Source organism: Rhipicephalus microplus, chromosome 8, assembly GCF_043290135.1.
Source record: "Rhipicephalus microplus isolate Deutch F79 chromosome 8, USDA_Rmic, whole genome shotgun sequence".
In the NCBI taxonomy this organism is placed as follows: Eukaryota; Metazoa; Arthropoda; class Arachnida; order Ixodida; family Ixodidae; genus Rhipicephalus; species Rhipicephalus microplus.
In genome coordinates this window covers 56,899,340-56,920,087 of record NC_134707.1, presented here as the reverse complement: position 1 = coordinate 56,920,087, position 20,748 = coordinate 56,899,340, and the positions used below count along the sequence as shown (strand labels likewise).

Below are 20,748 nucleotides of genomic sequence, written 5' to 3'. Positions count from 1 at the left end.
GCTCGAAAGGCACGAAGTGGATATATGCCAAACACAGCGCGTATACGTTGCTCGGACGATGAACGTTCGCAGCTTTTCATCGTTCGTGTCACATGTATCACGAAATGAGCTTTCGATAATGCACGATATCTGTTTCTTCTGCAGGTGTGGAAAGTGCACACCGTTGCACTTAGTGTGTTGCCAGCACTGAACAGCTATCAACACTTAACTGTCTGATCCCGCCATATTTCGTAAACAACGCCAGTTGACAGACAAGCATCCGACGGTTGAGGGGCCGTAGTGCTTTCTAAATTTAACTATGTATGGTCCTCTGGTGGTGCGATCGCTCGGCCGCCGTGGAAATGCTGGGTTGTACACAAATTTGCCTATTCGATCATTTCAGCGACTACAGGCGGCGCTCCGGAAGGTCGAAATGGCGGACGAGACGGTGATGCCACGACCGTTTACGTCAGCGTCACAGAGCGTGAAGACGCGTTCATTGGTTCATGACTACCGAGAGACCGAACTGTCGTTACAGTTTTATCACCGTGTGACAGCTTCGGAGCGCGGCTACATGGCTCCAAGATGGCCATTAGGAATTTCACAAAGGGGTGGGTCTCCACCGAAGCAGCCAAAATCCTGAACCGCAGAGCAGAAGCCTTCCGGAACGGCAAAATTGTACCCAAATACCTCAAGTCGATCCCGGCGCACACCGGGGAATTAAACATCGAAGACACAACCATCCCTCAAAACCTCAACGAGAAGGCCCACCGAACCGTGCGAGAACTAACCCACCACGACTCGGATAGCGACGGCCCGGTCCCCCGCACCCACCACAGAAGGAGGGACGACTCCGGTGGAGGCGATGAGGACGATGGAGGTGATGACAATAATGAATGTGCGATACAAGACGACAGAGACTGGTCACGTATCATGACTTATTGACACTATATAAGCGACAACGACAAGAATATCCGCCACCACACAAACAGCTAGACAGATCTCGAGAAACAGATTGGCGAAGATTGCAAACCAGAACCTTTTCAAACCCAGTACACCTGAACAGAGTAAATTCCAGACAATACCCGCAAACAAGCTGTACCCTCTGTAAGCACGAACACGCAGATATGGCACATATTCTATGGCAATGTACACTTGTCACAGTAGTATACCGAGAGGACAATATAAAACCGGACCTTCTCAAGGAGCGTTGGCTAAGTGCGCTGACTAGCTCAGATCTGCACGACCAACTGTGGGCAACCCAGCGGGCCCGGACAGCGGTGGAAAGGCTACGCTTCACCGCACAAAACGTCGGGGAGGCCTGAGCCCGGGCCGGTTACCCTGCAGGGTTTCCTTTTTTTTAAATAAAGTTTTTCCGTCCGTCCGTACATGGCGCCGCCTGCGTCGCTGGAATGACCGAATTCTTCGTGCTTGCGGGCTTCGAGTGCACGTTTTCTTCATTGCTTTTTTAGGGGCAAAGCTCCTTATAGCGACACCCGTTCGTCCCTCGTAGCCGTTGTAGTGTGTAACAAGTGTAACGTTTTGACCTTCAAGGTGGTGCCGGTGAGAGATTTCTTCTGTGCGTTGTTGAACAATAAAAGATAGTGCTCAGTGTACATGCCAATGGCTGCTAAGGGGGAATGAGAGACAGGAGCATTCGGCTTTTAGTTAACGAGCACGCTGCGATCCCCATTAGCAGCCATTGGCATGCACATTGAGCACTATCTGACAAGAAAGGGTTGCTACGTTATAGTCGCTGGGCGTAACCTCCTTAGTTTTAGAAAGGTTTAGCGAGCGTTGAGCCGCAGTGCCATGCATACAGTGAACTAGTATATACCGTGAACTCGAGCTGGTTAAAGGTGGAAAGTAGACACGAAGCGCAAGCCATAAAAAAGTGTGCGTGTGCCTCCTCTCGTTCAGTCCTTGGAATGTCCGCTGGATGGCGATGCTTCTATATGAGGAATATATGATGAAAAGATGCGAGATGGTGGTACTTAAAGTGTTGAATAGATGGACGAACGGACACACAGAGAGATGCATGGACGGACGCATGAACGGGCGTAGGGGCGGATGCAGGGACGGACGCACGAACAGACGCACGCACGGACGGGCGGATGGACGCGCGGACGGTCACACAGACGGACGCATGGACGGACGAATGCTTCGCCCCACTCTCCATCATTCGCTCCGTGGATATGCTGCCATTATTTTTTGATTCGTTTCTAATAAAAAAAGAACTGACGTTTGTGAACTTCCTGACCTAATTTGATTGAATTGGTGAGCCTAAAAGGTAATTGAAGGCGGTGAAGCGCAGCTGCTGATGTTGATTGTGGTCTTGCGACAACGCGGCTCCGAGCCACGCGGAGCCTAACGAAGCTGACAAATGAAGACTATACAAATTTGGCTACTGCATACCCATCCTTCCATTGCTCGCTAAAGCTCCGTGCGTTGCAGCTCCCATATATAGACATTGATGCCAGAGGTTTCTCTAGGGTAATTTAAGGAAACTCTATGGTCTGAGCGCTTATATATGGTGCTTTCAAAACAGCACGGCACGTAACCTCGAGCCGTATAGCGTAAATGGGCTGTCGCATACGCCAACACTGGCCGACTGTTGTCCCCTATTTTTCTTTCCACCCCAACCACAGATCGCGCACTTTTACATCGGCCACGCGCGTTTTGACTTTATATAATAGACTCGCGATACTGGCGTTTATAGTCGAGATTGCGTAGTTTAGACAGCTTTCTTTTTTCATTTAGGAAAGTAGAAATGTTTAGTCCGTGCATTCCGTGCCATATATATCGCGTGCTGTCATTTATCCGCTTTTGTCCGTTTCGTACTGTGGAATAGTTTTTCTTTTTTTTAAAAAAAATTGTATGTAAATGTAACTGTCGTTGTGCTGCCGTGAGCTCTGGTAATGCAGGCTGCGGGCTCGTCAAGCCGTAGGAAGACAGCTTTTGCTCGTTGCTTCTTTGGCTGTTTGTGAAATAGACAAAATAATGTTGATTGATTGATCAATTGATCAATCAATCAACATTATTTGTGATTGATACTATTTTTGATGACGTGTATGTAATGTTGATTTACGAACCCCACTACAGCAATGGCTCTACATGGTAGTGTTGGTGCATAATTAATTAGTTACTTAATTAATTAATAATGTGGCCTGATTCGGCTTCAGAGCTGTCAATTTCCCTGAAATATTCCGTTCCGCGTGCTGTCTCTTTGCTGGCCCTGATCCGTATTGCAGCTTGCACTCGCTCTTTTTTTTTATTTGCGGGAGAAAAACCGTCCTTCTACGCATAACGGAATGGCTGGAATCCGGAATGGAGTGTCCGGAATACGGAATGGAGTGTTGTCAGGAATGGCTGCACAGTGCGCCCGTTTCTCGTACATACACGACTCGCAGCTGCTACGTTATTCTTGTCGGCGTTGTAGGGGGAAAAGCATTAACTATCGCAAAAATAAATGTTGACACTCGACTTTCTCAGACTGGTCGCACACGAGTGCTAAGTAGAAGAGATGGAATTCAGCTGAAAGCCGTTCACGCCAAAGTACGAGAAAAGACGGGGAGAGAGAGAGAAAGGGTATGGAGATAGCGCGACTTGAGGCTGCGCGTGTTTGGAAGGTCGTCGTAACGTTGACGGCGGTGGTGTGCCGATAACGACGGAGTCGTCGTGGTCGCTTGCATCGACTTGTACAATCGCCGGCGTGTCCGCCTTGCCGGCACGCGAGTCGCCGTTTGTTCGTGTTTTTTCTCCCCTTAAGCTTCGCGAGCAAGGCGTGGGTATGTGTTTCTCGACAGCTGCTTGTCTTCTGCGGCCGTGACGACGGCTGTGGTGGCGTTACGGAAGTGACGCTGGTCGAAAGATAGATAGGCTGATTGGGAGCGCTATCTCCGAGAACATGATGCGTGGTGACTGCCTCCTCCTCCCCGTCAGCAGAGTCCTCCTCCCCTGGTGTGTTTCTGGTGTCGCCGAAGTAGCCGTCAGCCTCAAGGAAGACCGTAGACAGGATTTTTTTTTTTTTGGGGGGGGGGGGGTTGTCTCTTTGATTTGGGCAAGGGCAGCACCCCCTTGAAATGGTCACTTCTTTGCATAAACTACAGAAGGCCATGATATACAAAGACTCCCTAAGCGTAGTAAAAGCTCCGAAAACTTTTTAGAAAAGCACAGAAATGCCGTTTGTCTCATTTCACTCAAACTTATGCACAGTCTACTCATCCAAACAGCATGTTGTAGTCTGCTGGGTGCCAGGGCACCGCGAGATACTAGGTAACGTTTTGGTGGATCAGCTAGCTGGATCTGCCAACGAAGCCGCTACCAACACATCGATACCGATTCCTGTACTTGACATGAAACCTTTTCTAAAACGAAAGCCGTGGGGTTATTGGCAGAGCACATGGGACACACACACAGGTAATAAGCTGCATGATATCAAGCCGCAACTTGGTGTATGTATGTATGTATGTATGTATGTATGTATGTATGTATGTATGTATGTATGTATGTATGTATGTATGTATTTATGTATGTATGTATGTATGTATGTATGTATGTATGTATGTATGTATGTATGTATGTATGTATGTATGTATGTATGTATGTATGTATGTATGTGTGATACTCGCGAAACGCAGACGAAATCATTTCGCCCTAAGTGACGCGCATACTTTCGTTTTCACCGCCTTAAATTCGCGTCACATCGGCTCAATTTCGGCTATAAGGCCTATATCGGTGTCAACATTGTCTTTTAGAGCCGAGACTCGTCGTGACATGTGGTGGTTATTTCGTGCGATTGCGCATAAGTCACTCGTGTGAATATTCGTAGCACACACACAAAAAAAAAAGGGGGGGGGGGGGGGACTGACGCAGACACAAGTAGGGAACACCTACACAGAACGGGTGCTAGAGATCAACTGATTTTTTTTTTATTGGAGGACAATAAAAAGCCAGAAACCCTTGGACACCAGAGCATGCGCGCCATAAGGCTCCCGAGGTGCTTTCTTATACCTCCAAGTTCACGTTGACTGGCCATACATACAGAACCATCCTGACATGTAATATGTTCATGTAAACTCATGACCACTAATTATCAGGCTAATGGTCCGAATGCCTTTGTAACACTTTTTTCGTACCCGGTTGATTGAATAAACTCTGAATGATGGGTACCAGTTGTTAGACTAGAACATTTGGTGTCGCCTTGATTCGTGCGACCTTATGTGGTTCTCTGCGCCAGCCTCGCGAGCAACACTTAAGAGATGGCGCAAGAGTAGGGAGACGGCGAGCGAGTGAGTGGTGCCACTGAAGCTGACTGCAGGGTGTGTGTGTTTTTTGAAGCGGCACACGACCGCCGCGTGTCCGCTGTCGGCACCATATCAGGCGATGGACGGAAGGGGCAGGTGTGTGCCTGTAGCAGCCGTGCAGGGCCAGCTGCGGCTTCGTGGTGTCATATAGGGGAGATACCGCGGTGGTGCTCTACGGGGACGCTTTTTTTTCTCTTTCTCTCTCGCGCGCTCTATCTATCTATCTATCTATCTATCTATCTATCTATCTATCTATCTATCTATCTATCTATCTATCTATCTATCTATCTATCTATCTATCTATCTATCTATCTATCTATCTATCTATCTATCTATCTATCCAGACAGATATGTCTCTCTGACTCTCTGTCTGTCCGTCCGTCCGTCCGTCCGTCCATCCGTCCGTTTATCCATCCATCTTTTACGCGAATGTGCGCAGTTCGTATGAGTGTACACTCGAAGCGTATGCATGTATGTATGTCTCAGCGTCGCCCCAGTATCGGCGTCTGCGAAGCTCGCTTATGTGCGTTCCCGGCTACCTAAGAATAATGAGAGAAGTACGCTTAGGTAATATCATCGCCATTTTCTCTCCAGCCGCTACCCAACTAGTAATGGCTTTCACTGAAGAAAATAGCTTGGGGGCCGAATGAGTGCAGCCCCGTGTTCAAGGCTCGCTCCATTGGCCTTTGCCGCCAGCCGGACAGAAAACGCATCTCCGCAGGTCCGATCTAGCGACGAACGCCTCTCACTGTTCCTAAGAGTTTTCTATTGCCTGCTTACGCCGTAAGAAAATGAGCTTATTTCGCGTTTTTTACTGTAACTCCACGAGATGTACTGTAACTCCACGAGATGTAGATGGGGCCGGTAGGGGAGTCGCGACACCGCAGATAATCTCGCCCGTACAAAGTTGCAAAAATATTTTGTGCAATCGTAATAAAGTTGGACTCCGCAATTAATAACCGTCCTCCCCATACATCTCTGCGACGGACCGCGTTCTGTGAATTTCCGGCCTGTCTGACGGTCTGATTTCGTTGATCGCTTGATCATTCGGTGGGTGACTTCATTGCGAATCGCGAGCACCCGCGCCCTCGGTGAACGAGAGATTTATTTAGCGCGAGGACTTACTGAAATGAATGCTGTTGCTGATGACTTCCGATGGATGGCGCTCACCCACACAGGGGGATGGGCGAAGAACCGGGCGGTAGGATACTTAAATGAAACTAAAGTGAAAATGAAGCCAATCTGAAAAAAGTTGTTTAAAAATAATACTACCAAAAAAAAAACAAAAAATGTTTGCTGAGCAAGCGGTCAAACCATCTCTTGTTTTTGATAGACATAGCTACGAATTACAACCTAAAGATCTGAAAAGGTTAGGGTTCACTAGCACGGTAATCCAAGCCTGCGATCACAGCACGTCTTCTCTCTATACTCGAGCTCCATGTCCGCTGCTTTCGTTATACAATCGCCTCGTTTGTTTACTCATCGGAGAATAATTCGTCGAATCTGTACAAAATATAAGCGTTGCTGAAGTTGACGGTTGGAGTGTGGCAGGTATATTGACGGGCAGTGTCCAAAAGAGAACTCCCGTCTGCAGAAACGTGTTTTTGTTTTCATATTTAATGTGTGTTTGGACTGTATGCTTGCGTGTGTGTCATTGTGTGCTGTGTGCGTGCGTGGGTGTGTTAATTTCGCTTTCATCTAGCGCTCGATATTGGGAAGTGTCCGTGAACGCGAGCACTTGGTCCCCGAATTCGGTAAGCAGATCGGTGATGCACAAACGATTGACCAAACGGGCAAAAAAAAAAAAAAAAAAACTCGATTTTCTGGAAAAACCGGCTGATTGCGCGTTTATGCCACTGTCCTCCGAAACCCGCGCGTGCGTCGTTGGAATTCTATGCCAGGTGGGAGCTGTTCGGATGTACGTAATAAAACAAAAAAAAAAGGATTATAAACGACAAAACAGTCTGCATAAAGTAGGGGGAGGGTTGACCGCTCGATATATGGTTCGGCTGCGCCGGCTGTATCCCCGTTGTTCTCTGTAGATTCTGTTTGAAACTCAATCGACGCTGCAACGTCCAGCCGTCTTGCCATGTTCGTGTATTGTCCAGAAACTGGTTCGACGTTCGCATTCTGAGCATAAAGTCCCATTCAATGTATTGTCGTCGCGTTTTGTTGGTTGTTTCCCCCTCTAAGTCACTATGTACCGCTGGAACCTGCTTTTTTTTGAGGTGCGGATTGGTTATTTGTGTCCGCTTTGTCCAAAGTTGTCTGCTCCGGCTTTTAAGATTCGAATTTGGTATTCTTTTCTTCCGCGTGTAGAATGTTGCAGTCGCTTGTCAAATTTTTGACTTATTTGCATTTTACTAGCAAATATGTCTATTTTAAGGATCGTCACTTTCACAGATAGCCCGTTAGTCGTTCACCAATAGCGTATTTATCGATGACTTTCTGTAATTAAATGCAGCGTACGTTGGGAGAATCAACAGATAACGTCAATAATGCCCTAGCAAACGTGGATTTAATCGAATGGAGTCTGCGTCCTGGGGAAACGTTTAAACTCTAATTATGTGATTTCGTTCCTGGTTGCGCACATCATCGCTGTATAAAATAATTAGTGTTTTTTTTTTCAGCTTTCCTTCGCATGTGAGTGGAATTTTTTTATTACAAATTAGAAATATTCTCAAACATACGAAAAAAGTTCAGTGAATTTCCGCTTCTTTTTGGCTTACTTCGCAATGCCTGTTAGCTCAGTAGCATCTGGTAACCCTGATCCTGTAGTAAACCCTTATCTCCTTGCCCGTGCGCTCAGATTTGGGTGCTCGGTAAAGAACCCCAGATGGTCTAAATTTCCGGAGCCCTCCACTGCGGTGTCTCTCATAATCATATGGTAGTTTTGGGACGTTAGACCCCACATATCAATCAATCAAAACCTTATCTCCTCGGGCGCCTCATCCCAGGCGGTGTTCACGTGCGTCACTCAACACACGTTGCTGTGTTGGCTTAAAATCAAGTTCGACTGGGTAAAGCTTAGTGTTGGTTGAGTTGCGTCGCGTCGATGTTAGGTTAGCTTCAGTTTCTGTTTGAGTTAAGTTATACGCTACGTGCAGGAGATGCAGTAACCGCGCAGCCGAACCACGAGATTGAAGTAACTAGAAGAATAAGAATGTACTGTGGCACATTCACCAAGCATTTTTGAATCATGACTGGCATATAGCAACCTTCCCTCTAGAGGAAAGTATATAACAGCTGCATCTTGCCGGTATTTACCTACGGAGCAGAAACCTGGAGGTTTACAAAGAGACTTCAGCTTAAATGGGGGATGACGCAACGAGCGGCGGAATGAAACATGATAGGTGTAACCTTAAGAGACCACAAGAGAGAGCAGAGTGGGCCAGGGAACAAAATGAGGTGAATGATATCATGGTTGAAAATCGAGAAGAAGAAATTGACACGGACCGGGCATGTATAGCTGGTAGGCAGGGTAACCGCTGGTCCTTAAAGGGTAACTGACTGGATTCCCGTAGAAGGCAAACGCACGAAGGGTAGACAGAGTTATGTGGGCCGATGAGATTAAAACGTTCACAGGTATAACGTGGTAACGGAAAGCACAAGACCGGGTCGATTGGTGGATCATGGCAGAGGCCTTTGCCCTGCAGTGGGCGTAGTGAAGCTGATGCCGATGATGATAATGCGCTACGCGAAGAGGCACGCGTATGATGCTGCTAAAAAAAAAAAAAACTCAGAAACTGCTGAGTGATTTTCGGCCAAACAAGACCGCCGAATGGGGCCCATGTCTCAGATGCCCTCCGTTCGAGAGTAGGTTTAACTATCAACTGGTTGGCGGTTCGTGTCAAGTAGGGAAGTTTACTGTGTTGGAATGAAGTGCAGCAGTGGTGACATTCATAAAGTAGGAGTTGTTATATAGGCATAACAGTACGTTATAGACGCGAAAGCTTTTACGAAAACAGTAAGAAAAATGAAATAAGCCATTATGCAATACAATAGAAAGCAAGAATTGATTGTCGTGGCAACAACAACAAAAAGTAAGTCATTGTGCAATAGAATACGTTGTAATACCTTGCCGCCATGGGCGTAGCCAGGACGGAGGGAGTTGGGGATTACACTCCCCCCCCCCCCCCCCCAAAGAAAAAAAAAGTTCTGGATACGCCTCAGCTGATTTTAACAAACTATGCTGATGGATAGACCCTGGCGCTCGTATAGCTGTTCACCGATAATCACCACGATCGCATTCGTCCTCCATAACTGACATTGGTGATGGCGGTGAATGTCGCTAGCAAATAACGTGTATGTACTGCGTCACTGCGAGTAAGCGGTAATATTACCGAGCGCGTCTTCTCCGCGTAGAAACGTCAGCGGGTGTACCGGCGTAATATCAATCTCGTTGTCTTTCCCCGTGTAGCACTTTCTCCTCGCCGATTCGTCTTATGTGTGGGCGATGGAACCGGCGCGCTCAGCGCTCAGTGTGTCGAAACCGCTGGAGAACAAGGAGAGCGAGAAATGGCGCCGAGTGCGATCTCGTGTCCGTAGAGTTTCTCACAAACTTACCTAGGGGGAAATCTGGCGCTAGTGAGCTGCTGGATGCGAGGGAATGACGGGACATGCGAGCTTCGAACTTGACTCGGATCTGTGTGTATACCTCAAAGACGCGCCTGGCTTCACGTTAAAAAAGAATAATTTCTTACTGAAAAAGCACGTAATAAGCTATTTTGTGTTGTCCTTGAACAGAAACGTGTTTAATTTTACGCTGGAACCTTCTGCGTGTTGATGTACTATTTTACCAAGCGTAAGAAGTATAACCAGCGGCCGCTAAACTTGGCAGACAGACGACAAAGTGTGTGCTCCTACTTTTATGCCGTCTGTTTCATTTTTTCGCCGTTTGGTTGTGGCGTCGAGGTAAGTGGACTATTATTTTATAATATAATGCGCGTTAAAGAGATCCGCTTATGAACGTTTTGTTTTAGAGAAGCATCATTTACGCAGTCGTATTCGCTTTTGGGCCGAAGCCTCGCTGAACAGGAGTAAACACAAGCCTCGCAGACAGATATACCGTTCATTCCCAGTGCTCCAATGGGGCCCCACAATAAGTTCGCATATACCTTGGTGCCACACTTCCCTCTGGGTATTTGCGAGAAACTCAATGGTCGTGTCATACGCTGAGAAACACCTTTTTTTTACCGTCATGCGCCTCTGAGTTAGATAGTTGAAAGGCCGCACAGCCGCCGTGGTGTGACATCTGCCTCTCCGATCCCGTTTCGCTTATCCGATGATTGCGCAATCCTCCTCTCCCCCCCTGTACCTTTCGAACTTGTAACGGGCTAGTATAACTCTCAGAGTTTCTTGTTTTGAAAGCGACCGCTATGGTTCCGCGCGGGATAATCACGTGACGAGACAATTACGTGATCAAAAGGATGAGCCGATATTTTTGAGCTACAGTCGGGACATGCTACGAGGGGAGACTGTTGGGGGGGGGGGGGGGGAGGGGGGGTCTCTTGTCGTAGCATGTCCCAACTGTAGCTCAAAAATATCGGCTCATCCCTTTGATCACGTAATTGGAGGGGATTGTGAAGCGCGTGTTCCATGCCCTCTCCTCTCCAACCTCCTTTTTTTTTTTTTTTCCCGGTAAATGTTTCGCGGAACTAAACGTGTCCGATGAAGCTGCTGCTGCCTGACACAGACGTGCTGCGTAACGGTGTGTTGAAAAAATTTAAAAAACATAAAAACTCCGATTGGGCACGCGTAATTGGGGGCGGCGAAATCGCGGCTGCTTATAGTGTTCAGGCAACCCTTTCTTTCCCGTTTCCGCCGGGCCAGCTGTCGCGAGATCTGTGCTCTCAGTTACACACACGCACACTGTCTCCTCTATCTGTATTACCTAATACATCTGCCGCGTCTTCCTGTTCTCTGTGTGTCATGCGCGCGCGCGCGTACGTGTGTGTGTACTTCCGTTAATGCGGATAATTTGAGGTTGGAAAGAACGAGGAAGTGACAGCCAATGTCGGCACCGGATGTACTAAATCGTGCCTGTTCCACGTCGCAACTTACTTCCGCATCGCCGGACATCCATCCCTATACAGGAAGTTCAGGAACCCTTTTAAATTGCATCCCTCTTCCGGTTTCCGCGCTAGAGAAGTGCTTAATTTATTTATTGAACTGTTCCGTGCGCTGCAGTTTCGTGCAGGATTGGTTTTGTGCGACCGATTTGATCGCGCGAATGTCCCCACTTGCCAATTTATCTTTTCATTTTTGTATATTTTTTTTTTCAAATAGTGGCAGCTTTTGTGAGATACTCGCCGCGGGGCTCTTGTGGTTATAGGCCTCCACCGTTTATCCGGAGGTCGCAGGATCGAATCCTTGCCGCGTTTTATATGGAAGCTAAAATGCTTGAGGCTTATACTTCGGTGCACGTTGAAGAAAGCGAGCTGGTCGAACATTCTGGAGCCCTCCACTACACCGTCACTTATAATCATGTGTAAATGTTGGGGACGTGCTAGAAATTTCTGGAGCCCTCTACTGTACGACGTCTCTCGTAATCATGTGTTGAGGTTTCGAGACGTAAAACCCCAACAAATATTACTACAGCTTTTGTGAGATCATAACGACAGACTATTTTGGCGGCATGTTTGTCTGTGTAGAGCAGCATTAGAACCCATGTTCTCTGCGTCGTAGTCGAGTGTTTATACCACGCAGCCACACTCCCACTTCAAACTCCACTCGCAAAAGAATCCTGCACAGACCTTCCAGTCGGGACAGGGAATCGGGTTAGCAGGTGTAACATAGCGTGATTCAAGGTTAGAAACTTTTGGAGAACGCTTTATAGCTTCGCCTTCAAGAGTAGAACGCGATTTCGTAATTGGGCGTAGGGCGCACATCACCTTTCAATTGGTGTACCTTGCCTTCCGTTCTCGGTGCTTGCTTGAACCGTGCCGCGAAAGGCGCCGCCTATGAGCGCCTACACTTTTCGAGCTGTCCTTATAGAATGCCTACTGCAAGTGCGCGAAGTCAGAATTCGAATAGAATATGCCTACCTCGAGCGTTGGGAACGTAGGACGTTCGCTTTATAGTTCAATTTTGTGAGCGTGCGGTGAGATTGATTAGATCAACATTGTGAACACGTTGCAGTCGTTCAAACCTCGGGTTGACCTGTGTGATTGGCAGACCAGTTAAATACAGTTTTTATTCCGATTCACAAATTTAATGCCAAATGTAACTCCTTTTGCCCCCCCCCCCCCCCCACACACACACATCTTTTTTTCCCGACTTTTGGGTGCTAAGTTCTACTTCTACATATATAGTGGTGCTTCATTGCTTTAATAACCTATTCTAATCTACTACGTTCGCGGTATAGTGTTTTATTTGCTTTTTATTCTGCTAAAATGAAAACGGACGCAAATAGGCAGTCTTTTTTGCAATGCACATGAGTTGAGTGGCGAAGCAAGCTTTAAAGTGCTCACACGCTACCTTGTGGTGGCACTCTACCTATTTAGCTTGTTCGTGTTTCTTTATTTTTTAAGGGGGGGGGGGAAGTGGTGGGCATGCCGCTTTTACAGTACTTCTTACTACGTGCTTTACGGATGACGTCATCGCATGCAAGTGCGGTTTTCGCCTATGTAGTGCATGTGCGCTTGCAGTGTTAATGCATTTGGGAACGGCTTTCGTGAGTGAGAAAATATGGCGCAGTGTTCTTTCTTTTCCCAGCGGCACCCTGAGCATTGTGAAAACTCCTATTTAATTTTGCGACGCTCCTTTCCCGTCTAAGTTTCGTTATATAGAGATATTTTTTTCTAACGTGTTTTTCATTCACTATAGCGGATCTAACGTGCGAGCCTTGTCTAAACTGTCTTAAGTGGCTCGAAGCGGTGACGTGAATTTCCAACTCGCGTAGTAAACCTATTTATATGCGCACTCCATTTTCTCATTTAACGTCATGTGCTTTGTACCGCCACGTACGGGCATCAGCAATTAGTGGTCGTCTGCTGCTGCCTTCTGCTTGTCGTCTCTGCTTCTTGGATGCCGCACGTCTGCTGCCTTTTGACTCTACCTCTGCTTGTCGTCTGTTTCTTGTATGCCATGTCTCTTGTGTTTCTTTCCTGCTGACACCGCACGCGTTCGGACGTGTGTCGTCTGCTAGTTTTCCTCTTTGGCGCGTCTGCTTATTCTCGTCGCCTGCTTCGCGCGAACAACACTCGATTCCATTGTCTTTCTTGCTGCTTTTCCGGCGCGTCTATGACGAACTTTTGGGTGCCGGTACTTACGTCAGAAACCCGTACCTCTCCAGTGGTGTCGTCTGCTGCTTTTCTTTCCCTTTTATCGCCCGTTTTCGACCCAAATTTGCATTGAATGGGTAGGCAGGCGCGTGTGCGTAGCGTAGCTTCCCGCCCGCGTTTTGAGGAAGCGTGGTAAACACGACGCGACGAGCTATCTCCCATTAGGTTCTCGGTGGCGTTAGGACTAAAGTGTGAGGTCGGGGTGGCCATGAGGTAACGTGGAGTAACGTTTCGAATTTAAGCGCACTATTCGTACGTTCCAGCACACTTGCCTTTTATTCGCTTCGGGGATAGTGATTACATTCCGCGGTTTGTAAGAATGCGCTGAGAATAAGTGTTCGAGGTAGCATTGCTTAGCGTGTGTAATTAAGTATGTTATACGCGTTTTGCGGCATTCGCTTTCCTTTCAGACAAGTCATTCGGTGGTGCAGAGGAATGCGTTGGCTGTCTGTGCCGATGTGTCTTGCTCATGGGACCCCCCCCCCCCCCCCACCCGTTGTATTTATCTTCATTTCAGTTGTTATATTGGTGAAATTTGTCCTTGGAAGCTGTGCTTTTAGATACCACGGGAAAAGTAAGCAGTATATAGACATTCAAATCAGCGAATAACCAGTACCGAAATTCAGTCTTCTAATTTCAGGAGTGGCCGCACTTTCTGTACGAGACACATTCCTTAGGCTTAAAAGAAGGCGTTCTTTTTTTCTGAAACAAGATTAGTGTTAAATGCGCCGGGCATGTCTCACTTTGGTGCTCTTTCGCAGTGCGGTACTCTTTAATTAGTTGAGGAACCATCGTTTCCATGTTGAATTAAGCTATGTATGTTGTCATTGCAGTAGTAATAGTTTGGAAGTTTGTAACAAGCCTTAGTGGTGGAAGCATCGTTTCCAGCGTGAATTAAGCTTTTTGTGTAGTCATTGCAATGCTGATAGCATAAAATCTCCTCATCTTCCGTGTCATTTTGCCTTCATTCGAGAAAAGCCTCCTTCACATGCAATGCCGCCACTCTGTCAAAAAAAAAAAAAAGAGATTTGGCCGAGAGCAGTATAATAATTATGCTGAGATCCAACATTGTGTCGCAGGCAAATGAATCCGCTGTTGTTGCTGACGGCAGCAGATATGCAGTATTGGGTAACTTGCGACTAAAATGCACTCGCAGGCTACGAAAACTGATCGGTCCGAATGCCTTCTTCCTCGTGTACAAGTAGCAGAAGCTCGGCCACGCGGGCGCTGCTCAGACTTACGCACCACGTCCTCTCACCGCGGCGTCAAAGCGCCGACTGCCCGGGCTCACGCGCGCACTCTGTCCTCCTCTCCGAGAAGACTACCGCGCCAAGTCAAAAACTAGCAATATTCTAGAGTGTGTGACGTCGCACTCTTTCCTTTCCACCGCGCGCCGGCCGGTCAACGCGCGCCATCTGCAGGGAGCGGAAGCGAGGCGCGTCGGTAGCTCCCGAGAGGAGGCGCGACTCTCTCTCTTCTCCGCGGCGGCTTTACAGGAGCCAAGTGGAGGAAGTGAGGATTGAACAGGAGGGTGGAGGAGGCGGCCTCTTCCTCTCGTTGGGGGCTGAAATCCGAGGGAGAGAGCGTCGCATAAGAGCGGTGGGCCGGCGATTTAGCTCTGCACACGCGTACCGGATTTTGCGGAGGGGTGCGTTACGTCCGTCGGCTCCCGTTTTTCTTTTGAGCACGAGAACGAGCCGCCTCGCGCGGCTAGTACTGCGGTCCCGGCTAGCGTCGTTTTTTGTTTCGTACCACTGCAAAGACCCTTCTGCTAAAGCCTGTGTGTGGTCTGCTCAACTTCTGCCGTGTTTCTGTGTGGTGTCGTCGTCTGCTTTCCTTTTTGGGGTGCCGCGCGGTCTGCTTCTGCCGAGGCGTCGTCTGCTACGGCGATGCTACCGCGGCGTGTTGCCGTAGTGTGCCGGCGGCTCACGACGCGTAGGACCTGCGCTACCGAAGGCGCCGCTCACCGGTAGCCCGCCGCAACTAGTGCCTGCCTACTACCCTGTGGATTATCGTTTCACAACGGAGTTTTTCTTTTGCTCGTCGTCTGCTACGACTGCTCCCAAGCGTCGTCTGCTTCTTCTCGGCTGGCTTCTATCCGACTCGGATTTGGTGCTGCCTCGGTGGATGTGATTTTGTGATCGTGGATTATTAGTTGGCTTTCTTTTGCTGGAACGTGCGCGAGCGATGCGATTACTACTATCCCTCGCGGCTACTCGATGCCCGGGCGCCGCGCGTAGCCGCGTCTGCGACTACCCCGAGAGCCGGAGGCAGTGACGCATAAATTAGGTCTTGTTCTAAGCATCCGAACATTTAAGAGTAACGGCTCTTTTGTTGTTTATCTTTCTTTCTGAACAAGAAGACCTGAAGGGTGCGGATCCCCCGGCCAGGTCTGCACTACCGCGACCATGGTAGCTAGAAGATCGGAGAGACGGAGGTACGCCGCCACTTGGGAGGAGGAGACGACCGCTGTGGTCGAAGACAGCGCTGTCAGGTGTTCCTCGGCCACGGACTTGCCCGGAGCGACGCCCATGACGGCGTACCACCGCCGCCGCCTCGCGTCGTCGGAGCGTACGACGTCGAGGGCGTCGACGACGTTACCGTACTGGTGGCAGCAACGACGGCAGCGATTGTCTCGTGGCGACGTCTCGGAGGACCTGGAGTCGTCTCCGAGTGACCCGCCGAGACGGCGAAGGAAGAAGCTCGGACCTAGCCGGTCGTCCCACCGACGACTCCACCGAGAAGAAGTCTTTCCCGAAGCGACGTGGCCCCGGACGCGGTCTTGGTGGACGACGACCGTGCCTTGTTACCGCAGGACGTGGACGCGGAGGCCCGACTTCAGCCTGCGCTCGTCGCTTCTGCTTCTGGTTTTACTCTGCGTGCTTCTGCAGCAACCACTTCTGGTGAGTGTCCATATATTTCACTCTTTCCCGAACATCCCTTTTGGTAGATGTTCGTATTTGTAACATTGGTGTGCAGAGCGCGACCATTTCAGCTATTCTTTCGCGACTGATTAAGTAAACGACTACAGCTCCTAATCAATTTTAGCTACGTGGGTGGAAAATTTCTGCTCGGCAACGTTGATACGGGTTGATTGGCATTGTACGTGCGACGCAGCTTACCTACGCGGAAAGCCCTGTCAAAATCGGGCTATTTTTTTTTTTTTTGCTCTTCCTAAGATGAATAGGGCGCGAATACGGACGGGTTCTCCATATTTGAGATACGCGTTTTTTTTTCCTTTCACCGTTGCGTAAAATACGGAATGTTCACGGGTATACAGGGACGTAGTTTTTTTTTTTCTCTTTTTTTTTTCTGCTGCGGAAAGTAAAGTCCCGCAGTCTACGCAAAGTGAACCCGCACTTATAGCGTGGCATCCACTCCACAGGCCTGCTTCGACGTTGTTAACTTCTTCGGTCAGAGACGAGTCGCTCGTCTTGGAACCCCCCTGTCAGCTGCTTTTCGGTCGATTCTCCGCGCACCGCAGAATGCCGTTTACGGTCTACGCGAGCTACCTTTTTCAGCAGGGCTATACTATCACGTTCGTTTCCGTTCTGCGCCATTCTCTCGAGTCGCCAGTATCGCGAGTGTTTTCTTGTGTTTACTGGCCACGAATGGCGTGTATATATATTCGTGTATGTGATTTGGAAAAGATGCGAAAAGAAACGTTTGACCGCGTATCTGCGTACTTCGGTGCAAATGTCGTCGAAAGGCGATAGTCTACTGCCGGCCTTCTTTCGCGCATAGCCTCGCATTTTCAACGCAGCCCTAAGCAATTCTGGAGTGTTTAGAATAAAGTATCGACGTGTTTTTCAAGTAAAATAATGCACCGCCTAATACTTACGCGCCGATGTTGCGCATCATGTGTGCGTAATACTTGCATTTTGATCGACAACGTTCACAAGTATGAACGCAGCCACCAGTTTCAGTACGGCCGGGCATTAAGCGAGTGCTTTAAACTGTGACTCGCTGGCTGAAATTGTTTCGCGTGACTTGACAGACGGGCCAAAAGTTCTCCGTTCAAGTATCCCAAGAAAGACTATCGTGTTTAAAAAAAAAAACGTAACATTTATGTCAGATTAAACGCGCAGTTCGCGCACCCGTGGCTCGGTCGGAAAAAGGAAAAAAAAAATAATAAACGAAATAAAAACCGTCCGTGTGCGCGCCGGAAATTGACCGTTTCCAATGTCGTCGGGACTGCACTGTCCACACACACTTTTTTTCGGACGAGTCCGGCCGGGTATAGAGCGTCGTTTCCGGTCCCCGTTCGGAGCAGCGCTCTTTTAGCTTCGACTGCCTGCGTTGTCGCTTTCTGGTATAAGTAAATCGAAGCGTATGCGAGGGCGTGCCCCCTAGAAACGACCGAATTTTCTCTCGTCCCGTCGTGGCTTATACGCCGGAAACTACGCGTGTACGTCCCGTGTTACCGAGAAAACCTCCGTCGAGTCGGAGCACGGCCTCGCCCCGATACCCTGTTGGACAAAAAAAAAAAAAAAAAAGAAACGTAAAAAGACATCTTTGTTGCTCTACATGGCAAGTGTGGTTCCTCTAAGTCGGTGATGTGGAGGGAATTTAGAAATTTGTATGTTTGTGCTGTTTGGTAGGAATTATTGCTAGGCAGGATAGAACGCACATGACAGGAATTTATCAATCCACCGCAGCGTCAATAATCATCACTCCACTGCAGCGTCAATAATCATATCGTAGTTTCGGCATGTAAGACCCAATATATGAATATTATTATTATTACTATTATTGCTACCATGGCATTAAGAAGACCATATTTAACCGCACCACGATGTCTAGCAAAGCCTTACGCACTTCTTGATGACGCTCGCAGAATCGAAAGCGTGCGCGTGTTTCTCCCACGTCTTGGAAGGCTATAGTTTCGAGAGTACGCAATATAACGCTATAGGTTAAGTGCCCCCGCGAAAACAAACCTCCACCGCAACTCCGAGAGCCCGGAGTCGAGAGCGCAGAACCCGGCCGTCTCTTTTCTGCCCTCCGAGGGTCTCGGAGATAAATGCTCGCGGCTTCTGGCAGGGGCAAGGGACGGACGACTTCTTCGGGGCGTTTTCGGGGGTCTCTATTTTTGAAGTCCTCGGGATGCAGTATACGCCGCCGCCACCTAGGCGGCTCGGTTCCTGCCTGCCTTTCGAGAGGACGACAGTCACCCCTCGGGCGTCTCTCGTGGGCCTACCCCGCGAGGGAAAAAAATATACATAAAAAAGAATGAAATGGGTTTGGAAATAAGTTTGCCGAGGCGGTGGTTCACCCATGCGCTGCCTTCGCCCCCTGCGCCGAGAGCGTTCGGTTCGTGCTTTTTCGAAAACTGTCGCTGGATGCTGCTGCCGCTTGAGCGACTTTCTCCCGGGTGTCGCGTCGTAAAAGTGCGCGCAGTTCGTGAGTCGGTGATGTAATTTATGTAGGAAGCAAACTCGTCCTAACTATGAGTGGTGTGTCTTAACTACGGGCGTTCGCATTAACTGTCCGCGCGTAATACTGGAACGGGGGGAACGATTCCGTTATCTATAACGATGACGAGTTAACCCGTTACGGCACCGGTTACGCCTGTCTCTTCAACATCCGATTGGTTAAGCTTGCCACTAATCCATGGCTAAGAAGTTTCAGCTATAGTGAAGAGCCCTTAAACATGGAAGCGTGTATTGATTGCCAGTCGTACTTGTAGTTACCGTCTTCTTCTTTTCTTTTTTTTTAATCTCGTCTAGCCTGGCTTTCTTGCAACGAACGAAAGGTTGAAGAACGTTTATGGCTCGGTGGTTATTCTCTGCCTGGAGCAGACTTAAGTCGCTGGTTTGATTTTCTGACATTTTTTTTTTCCTGAGCTCCGAGGGTAGTGCGTTGAAGAAACCGGTAGGCATATTATGCTGCAGGATTAATTAAAATCCGCGATTTAGTCGGCCAACCGACGGACGGCTTTCTTTATATAGGTATTGGTATATCCCGTATTTTCGAACGAGGCATGGCCGTCTTACATCTGTATGCATCCTTCCTTCATTTAGCTATCGTATGTACTCGAAGTCTTCGAAGAGACCGTCGAAGTTGCACTCGCGAAATGTTTTGACGCACCTTATAGCAGACCGGAGACTTCGTTGACACGACTCGCATACTTGAAAGGCCGAACCTAAGCCAACAGAAGACGCTTATCGAGCCAAAGAAAGATTCGAGCCCGCAAGAAAGATTCGAGCCCGCAACACGCGGCCTCGAATCAGACTCCTGAACCTAATATAACACCAACAAGCTCGGGAAGCATGATTCAGTTGAAAAAAAAAAGGGGGGGGGGGTTGGGGGGGGGGGACTTGATTCGCCTGGTCGTGCGTCTATTACCTTTAGTTAGGGGCTTGTAAAGTAGCCGCAAACGTCTGGATATATCTTTTTTTCTATAGAACACTCTATAGACATCAGTTTGTTCTATTCATTCAGAAGAGCACGCATGCAAAATGCGTAACCATAACGATTTGCGGTGACTTCCCGCGTTGCACTTATTGTAACCTGTTGTGGGGCGTTTTCGTGTATTTATTTATCTATTTATTTATTGTGTGGTAGACGTAATATGCCGTAACCACTTCGGGCAGGCGTAACTTCGTTAGGGCATAGCGTTCGTACAGACGTCGTATGTTGAACGTATACACGGCCGTAACGTATAGTCGCGTATACATCGCCGTGTTTCGGGGTCGACCGTGGGTGAAGGCTTCGCCGGCGACGGTTTTTCGTGCGGAGGCTTTCTCAAAAACACACAAGCATGCGAATAAGTTCGAAGAAGGTCGTCTCTTCAAGCAAGCCCGTGTGCGGTTGTGCAGTGCTGTAACGAACCGAAAGTTTAGCTTTTGTCCTTCCAAATCGCAGCCTGCTTTCGTCGTATTTTCGTAGGCTTTTTCGCTCTTGGTTTTTTGTATTACTGCGTCGTGTAGTGCCTTCCGCTTTAGTCTTGTCTTTACCTTTTCGTCTTCGTTGGGTCTAAGGAGCTCCTTTATCGCGTAGTGCGTGGTCGTGCCGCTTCGCCGCAGCACCGTCGGGTGGGCGTTTTGTTCGGTCGCCGTATAGTAGAATATCTTGCGGTACCGATTGGAGACCATCTGTTCGACTTCATAGCTCGGCATGTTTCTTTGCTTGACCTTTTTCTTTCATCTATTTTTGCGCGATATTCTCCTTGCTTGTAT

At 48.5% G+C, this 20,748-nt stretch overlaps 1 protein-coding gene across 2 annotated transcripts in view; it reads left to right on the top strand.

The window, feature by feature from the left end:
* LOC119165446 (uncharacterized) overlaps positions 1-20,748 on the top strand; it is a 65,631-nt gene that overhangs the window by 10,495 nt on the left and 34,388 nt on the right. The window contains exon 2 of one of the 2 annotated variants that reach the window (XM_075871890.1): positions 15,933-16,473. In XM_075871890.1, the coding sequence (XP_075728005.1) occupies positions 15,979-16,473 (495 nt within the window). In that variant the 5' untranslated portion in view covers positions 15,933-15,978. Of the gene's footprint in view, positions 1-15,929; positions 16,474-20,748 lie in introns of both variants that reach the window. The other variant, XM_075871891.1, reaches the window with a different exon arrangement.